Source organism: Ananas comosus, linkage group 8 (assembly GCF_001540865.1).
Source record: "Ananas comosus cultivar F153 linkage group 8, ASM154086v1, whole genome shotgun sequence".
Taxonomy (NCBI): Eukaryota; Viridiplantae; Streptophyta; class Magnoliopsida; order Poales; family Bromeliaceae; genus Ananas; species Ananas comosus.
Genome location: NC_033628.1, coordinates 254912 through 267975, shown reverse-complemented (window position 1 = coordinate 267975; position 13064 = coordinate 254912). Strand labels below are relative to the sequence as shown.

The 13064-nt window shown below is 37.8% G+C and overlaps 1 protein-coding gene, 1 long non-coding RNA gene and 1 pseudogene across 2 annotated transcripts; 1 reads left to right on the top strand and 2 right to left on the bottom strand.

Moving 5' to 3' along the window:
- Positions 1398-5317, bottom strand: LOC109713704 (annotated as a pseudogene).
- Positions 11497-12161, bottom strand: LOC109713783. Its single transcript, XR_002217161.1, has 2 exons — positions 11964-12161; positions 11497-11834 (listed from the first exon to the last, which is right to left on the bottom strand). It is a non-coding gene; the product is annotated as an uncharacterized LOC109713783 (long non-coding RNA).
- On the top strand, positions 12162-13059 carry LOC109714043. The gene has a single exon (XM_020238444.1). The coding sequence runs from the start codon at positions 12352-12354 to the stop codon at positions 13057-13059; it is 708 nt and encodes a 235-aa protein (XP_020094033.1). The 5' UTR covers positions 12162-12351.

The following is a 13064-nucleotide window of genomic DNA, read 5'->3' as shown; positions in this document are numbered from 1 at the left end:
TTCAATTTATGATCGAGGTTATTGATTTTTATCTAGATAGTGGATAGAATTTAAAAAAAAAAAAATTCAACTTATTTCAATACTTTTACACTATTAAACTAGTAAATATTTCATACCGACCGTTGACAATTATCAATTTTGAGTTCTTTTGTTCGTAAGGTAAATAATGTCAAAAAAATTATAAAATTTAATTTTTAGAAATTTTAAATACTCTAGATAATTTTTAACGGTTGGGTTGTCGATTTGAAAGTTTTATCATGGAAAACGACTTGAGTACGAAAACGATCGTACCCATAAGAGTATACTAGCTGAACTCTATATGTATATTTATATGTGTGTGTAGTTTCTGAAGTAGGAGTGTAGCAAGCTTATGGATTTGAATGATTATGGGCATTTGGTGGATTAGATGAGTTGCTTAGCCTTTTAATTGTAAACATCTCTTGATGGAGAACACTCACTAAGGAAGTTTTTTTTTTTTTTTTTGGAGAAAACTCACTAAGCAAGTTTTTATGCGGTACTTGTTTAGTTTCACGAGCAGCAATACTCTGTTTAAAGGCATTGGTGGTTGATGGATGAAATGTACACAGCTAATGAGCTATCCTGAAATTCGGATGATTTAAGACTTAAATAACTAGATACCATGTTTCATCATCCAAACAACAGTATACTGCCATGATTACTACAATAATAATACTACCATGATTATTTTTCCTTGTTACAGCATTTTACTGGAGATCGTACAAAGCTTTAAGTTGGAGATTATATAAATCTTCTCCACGTAGCTATTTCGATAAATATGTTCATCATCTTATATTTTCATGTGAAATCTCTCGATGATGTACACCGCAATATATATCCTTCTTTCGTCAACATCAATTTGGTCCGCCATCATCGACCGGCAGAGGTGAATTTCAATATCAAACAACCATGCAATATTGGTAGGTCGATCATGAATTTGTCATCTCTTCATTTATCCTCTGTATCTTCTTTTGAACTTTGTTTCTGCAATCCTTGTCTAACATTACTGCCGTCTCTTACAAAATCCTCTCCTCAGGAAGAACAAATATAGCTATGTCTTAAGCTGCCAAGTATGTATGCGATCTCCTCTATTTTGCTGGCATAAACTTCATACATATGGGCGGATTAATTTTAGCCAAAGCCAACAAGGAAGAAGGGAGAATCCACAGCCCATCCCCGCAGATCAGTCCCGACGCCACCGCCGGCACCATCAATGCGGCCTTGCTGCTATTAATTTTGTGCCAAGAGAACACTATCAAGCTCCCCAAACACATATCAATGGCGAAGCTCGCGCCAACGAGGAACGGAACTGCCATTGCCATCGGCAGCGGAACCCACCGCCCATAGTTCGCCGGAAGCAGATCCCTCATCAAGTTGGCCACCGCCGCGAATCCGAAGAAGCCATAACAAAGCTGTAGACAGTGGTGTGGGAGCGCAGAGAAGCCCTCGACCCCCAGAATCGCCATGTTTCTGTAGATCAAAGCATAAGGGGCCTTCCAACTTCCGTCGGGGTTCCCTATATCAAAGGCCTTGTAGAAGAGGAGGAAGGTTAGAGGGGCTATAACGCAGCCCATGGCGGTTCCGATGGCTTGGCTGAGAAGCATCGACCGTGGCGAGGTTAGCGTGAGATGGCCGGTCTTGAAGTCGTGCATTAGGTCTGCGGAGATCGACACGACCGACTTTATCAGGCCGCAGCCAACTAGGCCCGCTACAACACCTGAGTCTTTTCCGGCCAAGGCCGCGATGATGAAGAGGGCAACCTTTCCGTAGTTGTAGGCCATGTTCATGTCGGTGAGTCCCGCACCGTAAGCATTGCAGAAGCCCAGAGCAGGGGCGAGCATGTATGCGATGATCACGTAGTACCACTTCAACTCCGGGAACATGAAGGGGATTGCTATTGTGGAGACGACCGTGAAGAGGGTGTAACCTGAGTAGGCTAGCCATATGGGAATGCTCTCCCTTGTGAAAAGTTCGTTGAGCTGGGTATCGTCGAGGGCTTCAGTATCCTCATCTGCCACTGCAAGATCATTTCTCTAAAGTTAAGGTACACCCCAAATTTCTTCAAACTTCAACTATTTTCAACTATGGACAGGTAACTAATAGAATGACTTAATTCATGTTCTTAATGGAGTTTGAGCCATTAATTTCCAAAGGAATCAAATGCAAAGGCAAAATGAAACTTCTGATGGACAAAGTATAACTTGATTTCATATGAAAGGGAGTTGCTCCATAATCTATGCTAAGTTCGTCGGTCTCTTTTACCTTTTTTGAGGTTGTTGCGTCTCGGTCGAGCATGTATGTTTCTAGCAGTGAAAGCAAGAATCTTGAGGAAATTGTACAGGCCATCTCCTAGAATGAGAGCTATAGAGATGAAGACCTGTAACAAGAAGCAGATACTACTATTAGAAACATCAACGTGATATCTTGTTATAAATGATTATGTTTTAAGTTTCTCTCCTCCATTAGCAGACCTTGTAGCCTTGCAAGCTTCTCATACTACTTTCTGGTAGACTAGCAGGATACCAATCTCCCTTTAGGTCACTAATCAGCGGCCACATCATTCCCCAGGAAAGAATTGCCCCAAAAAGAAGAGAAAGATTAACGAGATGGGAACAAATCATCCCTGCGCCAACATAAGTGAGGCTAAAATCGAAGAAAAATCTGCAGGAATAGGAGATGTCATGATAGTAAGCAAAACACAGTTGATTCAAGAGTTAAACGAGCGATGAGGAGAATATAGATAAGCAGGGTTTTACGTCTGTTTCCAGGCTTTAAGACCAAAAGTTGGGAATTGCGCGAACCCACATGATCCATCTCCACCAGAGTAAAACCACTCGAAGAAGCTCCAGAGGAAGCTAATTGCGAAATAGTTTATAAAGCCGCGAACCTGCTTTCTGAGAGGACATTGAGTTTGAAATATTCACAGTAAATCCAAATTGAAATTCAGGTTCGATGAGCAGAAGATCAGGAAAAGTTGCGTACTTGGCCATCTTATCTCCTTGAGGGGTGTGGAATCCATTGATTAGAACAGCAGTCGCAGTTCCGCTCGGATAAGTTAATTTGTAGTCAATTATCATGATCTGAGAAATGACGGCGCTCAATTAGAAACATAGAGCGCAAGCCACGACTATAAACAAAAATGCCTCAAAATTTTAGTTTTATGGGGAGCACAATGAAGGATTCTGAAACTTATTAAGCAGCTAAATCCCTCTTTCACGATCGAAATCTAGAGCTTTACCAATTGAGGCTATTTCATAATCAGTTAGTGTAAGTATGCTGAAGTAACATTACTGTAATCTAGATTCTAGACGAAGTACAATAGCTTTTATGTACAATAGCTTTTATTAAGTTTCAGTCTTTCTTTGAGCTTAAATGGAGGTTTCATCCTAAACAAGAACAGTATACAGTAGCAGCTGAAAAAAAGCTAGTAACGAACAAACAACATAGCACATTAACATACACTAAACGCAGCTTAAAAACAGCAGCTTCTAGTTATTATCATCCTGAATTTAGATTCTGAACCTACAAAAAGGAATTAAAAAAACAAACACAAAAATAAAAATGCTAGATATGAAAAATATATATATATATACCTTTCTTAGAGGAACTAAAACAAGAAGCCCAACAAAGCTAACGGTAAAGAGAAATGCCGTCATCCATCCAAATCCAGGCTCCTTATAACTTCCTGGCACATTTCCCTCCGTATCCACTCCTGCAAGCTCATACGTCTTCTTGTTCAGACCCAATAAATACGACCCAAATCCTCCTGTATCCAAAAAAGAAAAAACACAAGTATTAACAAAAAAGATAATTTTTTTTCACAACCACTACTTTTTAGCCCCGATGTGTTGGTATTATTATTATTAACATTACAGTGCGAAAGCATTTGGCAAGGAGAAGAGACCCCCACTCTAATACAACACGCCACACACCATAGAGAAGATTAATCTTATTGCCATGTGGTCGCAATTCGATCCAATTTGATTTATGAATACGTTGGCTCTTCGGTTTGTAAGTTTTTATTTTCTCTAATTTCAACACAGAAGAAGATGATTAGAAAAATATATGTAGGAAGAAGAATCTGGACCTCCGACGGCGATGCTGTAGCAGGCGACGGCGCAGGTCTGAACGACGGTGTTCTCCTGGCGGGTGAAGGGCGCGGCGACGAGGCCGAGCTTGCGGAGGAGCTTGGTCCAGCCGCGGAGGACGACGAAGGCGAGGAGCGCGGCGGAGACGTTGAGCGTGGGCACGAGCCCCGTCGTGAGGATCAGCTTCATCACGATCACGCTGTACACGATCCCGATCGCCGCCCCCGCCGCCACCCCACGCACCGTCACCTGCCTCCTCCACGGCGCCACCCGCCCCCACTCGCCGCTCCTCGCCTCAATCCCCGATCTCCCCAACTCTTCTCCCCCCCTTTCCTCCACAACCCCCCCTTCTTCTTCTTCTTCTTCTTCTTCCTCATCCTCTCGTTGATGCTGCTGCAGCTCCTCTTTGGATTCCTCCATTTGACCCTCTTGTGTCTTCTTCTTCTTCTTCTTCTTCTTCTTCAGTAGCGCATTCGCCTCCTCCTCCTCCTCCATTAGAAAAGGAGAACAAGAAGAAGAAGAGGTCTCCATCTTAGAATTGTGTATTGGTAGTTGGTACGAAACTCAGATGAAGAACTTAGATGCAAGCAATTAACTATTACATAGACACTATATTATAATATAGATATACCAAATATTTTAAAACAGGGGAATTGCATTGACGCCATATGATAGAGCAAAAAACAAAAAACAAAAACAAAAAGATTTGATTTTGAAGAACGATTGACAACAAGTGCCCGAAAAAAATCTCACCTGGGTTTTCTCAGATCTACCTCAACCTAGTGATCGAACCCGAGATCTGAAGAGGATCACATTTATATTCATATAAAAATGCCCCTCTCCTCCTCCACTGGAATTTTGGGGTTTAACAAGTGAAAGTAATTATTACCGACCAAATGTACTACACTGCAGTACGAGCAACGACTATTGCAGTACAAAAGTTAGGACACAGCACAAAGACTAACCTTTTCCTATTTAGAGTAGGAACTTAATTAGTTCCTCTCCTTTTCGAACTAGCGATCATCGTCCTCCTCCTATCATATGTTGACATTTTGACGGGCACACGAGGTGAGGAGATGATTTTCAAACACGAAAGTAGGAGGAAGCGGGAGGAAAAGGGGAGATGATTGAAGAATCTTTAAGCGAAGTCTACTCCGGCGTCCATATCTCCGCTTCCTTGTTTAAAGAGGGTGGACCAGTCCCTGCGTTCCCAGTAGTACACACGCATTTAAAAAGAATAGGGAAAACTTCAAAAACCTCCCCTGTGGTTTCCAACTTTCTCACTTTAGTACCCCGTGGTTTAAAGTGTATCAATTTGACCCCCTGTGGTTTTGTTTTTATTTTTTCTATAGTTTTTTTCTTAATATTTCGTTAAATTATATGCAAAAAACATCAGATATCCATCTAGATTTACCGAATATTTACTTTAGTACTCTTTAATTTTAATTTTGTTGCTGATTTGAGAAAAAAAAATAATAAAATTGATAAAAAAAAGAGAAAAACGAAACCACAGAGGGGTAAATTGATACACTTTAAACCACAGGGTACTACAGTGAGAAAGCTGAAAACCACAGAGGGGGTTTTTGAAGTTATCCCAAAAGAATACAGTGATCCATTTATTGTAACAGATAAGCTATTGATATATATTCCAACCTAATTAAATTATTACCAATGTTTTAATCTTATAATTATCTTAATTTAATTAGAATAATATTCTCATATTTTTGTAGATATTATTTTTTTTTATTGGACACTCGGACTTTCTTGATTATTAATAGGAGTTTGGAAAATTTTCCCAAACTCTTAATCGTTGACAAAGTCTCGGTGCTTTTTTTTTTTTTAAACCTAAAGAGGATACACTTTACTTCTTTTTTTCTTTTTCTTTTTTTTGGAGGAGTTGATTGGTGTGAATGGTGGAGTGGGGGCGCGTTGCGTAAGCATGACCGGTGATGCGTCCTTGTCCTTTGTCTCTTGTTACATATTCCATGTCCCACTTTGCTAGAAGTTTGACCAAGTTTTAAAGAGTTAACCATTTCGTGAGAGGAAAGGGCATGGTCCTGCTGTTACTTTTCATTTTCCTAAAAAATAATTAATCTTAGAAATTATTAATAGAGTTAATATAATTATGCATTATTTTAGAAGAAATGCTATTTATATGCCCAAAAAAAAAGTGTAATTTTTATCATAACATTCAAGAGTTTAAATATACTAAAATTAATAAAAAAAAACGCACTGAGCTAGTTGGATCGAGATGGCCTACAAATTCTATATATTACTATATATTTAACGGAGACTGTTTTGACAACACCATTTGATTTTTTTAGTTCTGGATGTAGTCAAAAAGTTGCTTATCTTAGCCCAGTATCTCTGTACTCCAAAAAGCTTGAAAAAGTAGAAGTTGACACATCGCGACGAAGTGTTTGTCGCGAATTTTTCACTCTACATTGTCCCAACCACATAAATTACGAGGCCTTGTTTAGGGGACGGCAAATGAGGCAATCATTTTTCAGAAGAGATAAAAATTTATTTGTTGTTTTCTTTACAGATATATATATATATATATATATATATATATATATATATATAAAAGAAGAGGAGTCCGGCTGCTGTGCTATCGATAGCACCAAGCACTTGGTGCTATCAAGTTTTCTGCCGTTAGATTAACCCTTTGATTATTTTTATCCGTTAAATTATACTATTCAACCAACCACTCACTCAACTCTAGAGGGCCCACATCATCCTAACCGCACATCTTTTAATCCAAGGGCAGAAAACTTAATAGCACCAAGTCATTGGTGCTATTAATAGTATTCCAGCCTAGTTCATAAGAAGAGTATTGCTGTAGATCCTGCACAATTTTGCCCGTATATATATATATATATGTTGATGATATATTAGTACATCTAGTTTAAAAATAATATATAAGATAAGTAATATATATATTAATAATATAGAAGAATAATATAATATTATTATAGGAGTCCGGCTCGGGTACTATTGATATAGCACCAAGAATTTAGTGCTAACGAGTTTTCTACTGTTAGATTTAATCCTTTGATTATTTTTACCAGTTAAATTATACTATTCAACCAACCACTCACTCAACTCTAGAGAGCTCATATCATTTTAACCATCCATTTCTCAATCCAAGGATTAAAAAATCAATAGCACCAATAGCTTAGTGATGTTGATAGTATTCCATCCTGGTTCCTATTATAGATGATTTGAAGCGTTTTTCATAAAAACATATGAGTTTTTTGTGAAATCTTTACATCAAGAGAAAGGCATAATTATTGTTGGCGTAAGATTCTCCCTGTGATGGTGATGCCATATTAAAAAGGTTTAAAAAAAAAAATTCTACAAATTTTGTTGGAAAATATATACAAAGGTGCCCAACGCTTGGCCAATATGCAAGAACTTTTTGCACACCGATCATTCATCTGAAAGGTACAACAGCGAAAACGAGATTTAGTTATTAGGATGGATACCATCTTCCCATAGATAAGATGATAATGTACATAAAATTTCTGTCCACATGGAGAGCTCTACATCCACAGTACCCCTAAATTAAAGGATAAACTTTAAATACCATTCCTGTGATTTCGTATTTTTTTATTTTAATACTCTATGGTGTACAGTATATCAAATTAGTATTCTATGGTTTCATTTTTATTTTTTTGTCGGTTTTTTCGCTAATATTTTGTTAAATTATATACAAAATACTTCAGATACCCCACCTATGTTTATCAAATATTCACTTTAATACTCTTTAATTTTAACTTTGTCACTAATTTAACGAAAAAAATTAGTAGAATCGATAATTAAAAAAAAAATCGCAGGGCACTAAATTAATACACTTTAAATCATAGGGCACTAATGTGAGAAAGTATGAAACCACAGGAATAGTATTTAAAATTTTTCTAAATTAAACTAGGTATCGATAAACGCAAAACACAACCTATATACAGATGAAATGACATAGAGAAGTCCAATAAGATACATAGTAGACTTTTTCAATTCATAATTAAAGTTATCAAATATTATCTAAATAATATAAAAAAAAAATTTTATTAAAAAATCAAGCGGTTTAAATTGCTCTATATCGTTAAACAAACAAACAGCTCATATAATCTGTCAAAAGCTGTCGATTTGCGATCCTTTGATCACTGCATTAATAATTTTTAAAAATTAAAAAAATTAATTTCTAAATGTTTTAAATACTATAGATCAACTTTAACGGTTTTGATTACCGATTCAAAATTTCTATCTTGATATTCACGATTTGTTAGCTCTGTATTTATCATGTTGATTGGGTGGAGGTTATTATTTTGATCTTATCAAGCAACTTCACCTCTACTATAATCTAAAATCCTAATTTTCTTTCATCATCATTTCTTTGCGAACGGACAAATAATACATTGATTTTATTCACATAAAGCATCCAAGGGATGACATAGAAAGTTTTTTTTTTAATATAAAAAAGCGAGAGACAAAAATAACATGTTATTTATTTATTTATTTTAAAAAAATAAATTTAGTTAAAAATATAAACTAATTGTAAATTTTAAATCTCGAGTATCAATCATCAAATTCTTTGTCTCTTGCGTTAGAAACTCTAACGGTTGGTGATGATGTGAAAAGTTTTTTCTTTTGAGAGATAGGTAGCACGCTACCAGTTTCATTTATTTCATTTAGAAATAAACTTAGTTGGAAATCTGAATCAACTAGAATTAGAACTTGAGACCTCGGATACCAACCACCGAGTCCTTTGTCACTTGCTCTAGGAACGGTCAGTATAATGTGAAAAGTTTATGTCCCAATTTTCATGCCTCTTGCCTTTGACCTATACCTAGCTCAGAGATAAAAAAAAAAAAGAAAAAAAGAGATGATAACGGGCTAATCTGTTTGGTATCACTGATTATGCTATAATCCAGTGCAAGAAAAAGTAACTAACAAATAATTCCCTGCCAAAATAGTATTTATTAACTTCCACTCAGAATGCAACGAGTCACATAATGCAACGTAGCTATATTTAATTTGAATCAAATATTTAAATTGATAGTATCAATCGTTTCTAGCACAAGTGGTAAGGGATCTGGTAGTTGATATCTGAAGTCCCAAATTCGAATCTTAGTTGATTCACATTTTTAGCTAAATTTATTTTCTAAATAAAATAATCGAAACGGATAGCATGCTATCTATCTCTGAAAAAAAAAAAAAAAAAAAAAAAAAAAGTTGAAACCAAACATGTGGTAAGAGTTTGCAATCAACCTCCTTACTCTCGCGACTCCAATTCCAGCAAAGCAAATAGATCCTAAAACAACTCTAATACACTTAATTTATTCAGATTTCTTTGCGCTGGCATTTCCTTAGTTTTCCCATCATATAAATAATTAAATAAATGTACTACGGATAATTAGTGTCAAGTAGTTGGAAATTAATTTTTATGAACTTAATTATCATATATGAATTGTAACATAATGATGATGTGTGCGGCCTAGCTGTCCCTTTAATAAGATAAGAAAAGATAAAACGACAAAGAGGCCATGCCTAGGGACAAAAATTTCGTGAACATCGGTGCCAAACAAGTCGTTTGGAGACGATGTCGATGGGCACTGCGTGGTCGCGATCCCTCAGAAACGAAAAAAAAAAAAAAAAAAAACTGTGAGCTCCGATTTTGTAAAGAGAAAGTGAGAAAGTAGCGGGGACGGTTGCGATGGATGCCCGCACACTATGCGGCATCCATCGGTCAGATCAGTCCCAAACAACTTGGTTGGGGAGGGGTGCCCACCAAATTTCGTTCCATGCCTAGTAATGCTCAAAGTCTTCGATAGATGAAATAAATAGGGCGATACCCACCGTCTCTAGAACAAGTGGCAAAGAATTTGATGGTTGGTACTCGAGACCCAAATTCGAATCCTAGTTAATTCACATTTCTAGTTAAATTTATTTCTAAATAAAATAAGACCCAAATTCGAATCCTAGTTAATTCACATTTCTAGTTAAATTTATTTCTAAATAAAATAAAAGAAACAGGTAGCGTGCTAGCTATCTCTCAAAAAAAGAAATAAATAGGGCAATCACGAGTACCAAAAAAAAAAAAAATAAAAGCTGCGGAGGGATATAAAATTCACATTAATGCTTTACAAATATTTTCTTTAAAATTTGTGCTGAGAATGATGATCTGCTTGAAGTAAAAAAAAAAATGTCATTTCAATCATTTAATGGTATATCGGATATCGCACTTTCACATGTCAAAAAATATAATTTGCATGAGTTGTATTGGTGATATAACGATATTAATCAATGAAATTATTCGTTTTAAATTCATCTATTCCATAATAATTAATTAAAAAAACATTTTATTATATTTTTTATTAAAAATAATTAATTATTAATAAATAATATAATATGACTGATATATAGTAAAATTTCTTCTTTTATACACGAGAAAAAAAATTATCTACGAGGCATATATGTCAACAAAAATTTATATCCAAATAATTCTATTGAACTATATAAAATAATCAAAAAATATATATTTTTAAACTAATTCTATGTTTAAGTTGATTGAATATTATTGTTTTTACTATTGAATACCAGTTGTACAAAAACAAAATAAATAAATAAATAATAATCTTCTCTTGACACCCAATGACCCACCAACCAATGATTCCTTCAAGGCATACCATTTAAGTGCCCATAACATGATGGGGAAATTTGGTACTCTTTCCAACTAAAATTTTCTGATCCAACAAGGAAGTAATTTTAAAACATTTAGAAGCTAAAAATTAGAAAATTGAGTGTGTGATTTCTCCTCTCGAGTAGGAACGTCAGTGGGTATGAATATTCGAAAATTTATTCGAATTCAAATCCGAACAGAACGGATTTATTCGATACTAAATGAATATGAATTTAGATATGAATTTTGACTGTACCTAGCCCGGCCCACAACACTTCCCTCTTTAGCAGTGGATCGGGCCTGGCCCAAAAGAGGCCCATTAGCAGCTGTACGTACACACGCGCCCCGTTTACCATAACTCTCTACAAAAGATCTCAATGTGTACAACTTTTTTGCGCACCAAGTTGCAAATAAGATGCTCCTCTACATACAACATAAGACAAAAAAATGAAAGAAGTGCTTGCTCGCCACGCAACTATCTATAGCAAAGACAAAAAAATATTACGTATCGATTATTGTCTCCTTCTTATACAAAATATCAATCTTTAAGTGAAGTTGCTCAAGTAAGGGTGGTATGAACTTTTGAAAGATGGGAGTACAACCAACTTGCACATTTTATAAATGGTATTTAGGATTGGCGTATAAGGTACGCATTTCCCTAACGCCTTTCTCCTCAAGAAAAGAAAAGAAATAAATTAAGACACGTTGTTGATATTAGACTTGGGCTTTTCCTTTGGCCCCTTGGTTTCCCATCAAGTAGTGATTTTTTTTTTAAAAAAAATTAATATGAGACTCAAATCCAGAAACCTTTAATAAAATACTAAGATACTATAGTATCAGAAAATCTTACTAGAATTTATCTAAAGATTATAATCTCTACAACGGAAAAAGACTGTAATCCCTAGTTATTAATCTTTCCCAAATTTAGTCAAAAAATAGTAGTAATGATAATAATAATAAGATTTGTAGAAAAAAGATGGAGGATACTTGTCACTGCCACAAAAAACGCAAGAAGGATCACTACTCAACTCCACCTGTCGGCGACCCTGCATCATAAAGAATCAGTCAATCGTAGTTTGTAAAAAAAAAATATATACAATAAAAATATTTATTTAATAATTATGATGAAAAAAATAAAATTTTAAAAATAATCTGATTAGTTTAATACACCATACCAGTACTATAATTGGTCCACTCTACACCTATCCAAATCCAAATCCAAATCCACCACCTGGGGCGAACTCATGCTCAACGGGCGCAGCAGAGCACACTACTAGCGTCCAAAAACGCTTTTCCAACGCACCGAGAAACCGTGTGCTATGCGACCGCCGTTTCAGATGAAACAGCGGGAGAAGGGGGAAAAAAAAAAAGAAAAGAAATCATCAGGTTGTCTCCCCCGCCCCGCCCCGCCCGTGTAGCCACCCGTTTTCTCGCGCCGCCCTCTCCTCCGCTCCTTTTATATAAGGAAACCCTAGAAACCACATTTCTCTTCGAAACCCTAATTCTGAAACTGGGGAAGCACAAGGAGACAACCAGCCATGTGTCGTTCGACGACGACGAACAATGCCGAGCTCCCCTCGTACCCCGAGGATCGCGATCGCCTTAAGATTCGCGCCTTCTGCCTGCGCCTCTGGGTTCTTGAGGACTTCCATGGCGCGGGCGGGGGCGGAGGGCGGAGGGCCGTTCCGCCGCGTGCGCGCGGGGGAGCCCGGGTTGCTGTTCGCCAGCACGGACCGGGTCCGGTTGGGGGACGGGGCGCGGTTCGAGGCGTACGCGGGGGAGGAGAAGGTGGTGAGCGGGGTGTTCCGGCTGGCCGGCGGCGGAGGACCGGGGTGGAGGACGGAGTGCCGGGGATGCGAGGAGGCCGTGGCGGCGGAGGTGTGGGTGGTGGGGGAGAGCGGGGCGGTGTTGAGGGAGAGGGTGGAGATCGCGGCGGAGGAGAAGGGGAGGAGGAGGCGGAGGACGACGCTAGGGTTAGGGTTTCGCTCGAAGTTGGAGGAGATACCGGAGGAATCGGACGGCTGTAAGGGCGGGGCAGATGATCAGGAGGAGGAGGAGGAGGGGAGGAGGAGTGATTCGGAGGTGGTGGGATCGGACGGCTGGGATCGGAGGGAGGAGGAGGGGATAGAGGGTGGGGATCGGGGGTTGGAGATGGAGATGGAGGGGGTGAGGTGGGCGGTGGACGTGGGGATATGGGTGGTGTGTTTAGGGGTGGGGCTCTTGGTTTCAAGAGCTTCCGCCAGGAGTTTTAGCCGGAAAAGGCTTTTTTGAACCTC

Excerpts from the sequence above, each read along its gene's own strand:
- LOC109714043 (XM_020238444.1), top strand. The coding sequence starts at position 12,352 with ATGCCGAGCTCCCCTCGTACCCCGAGGATCGCGATCGCCTTAAGATTC.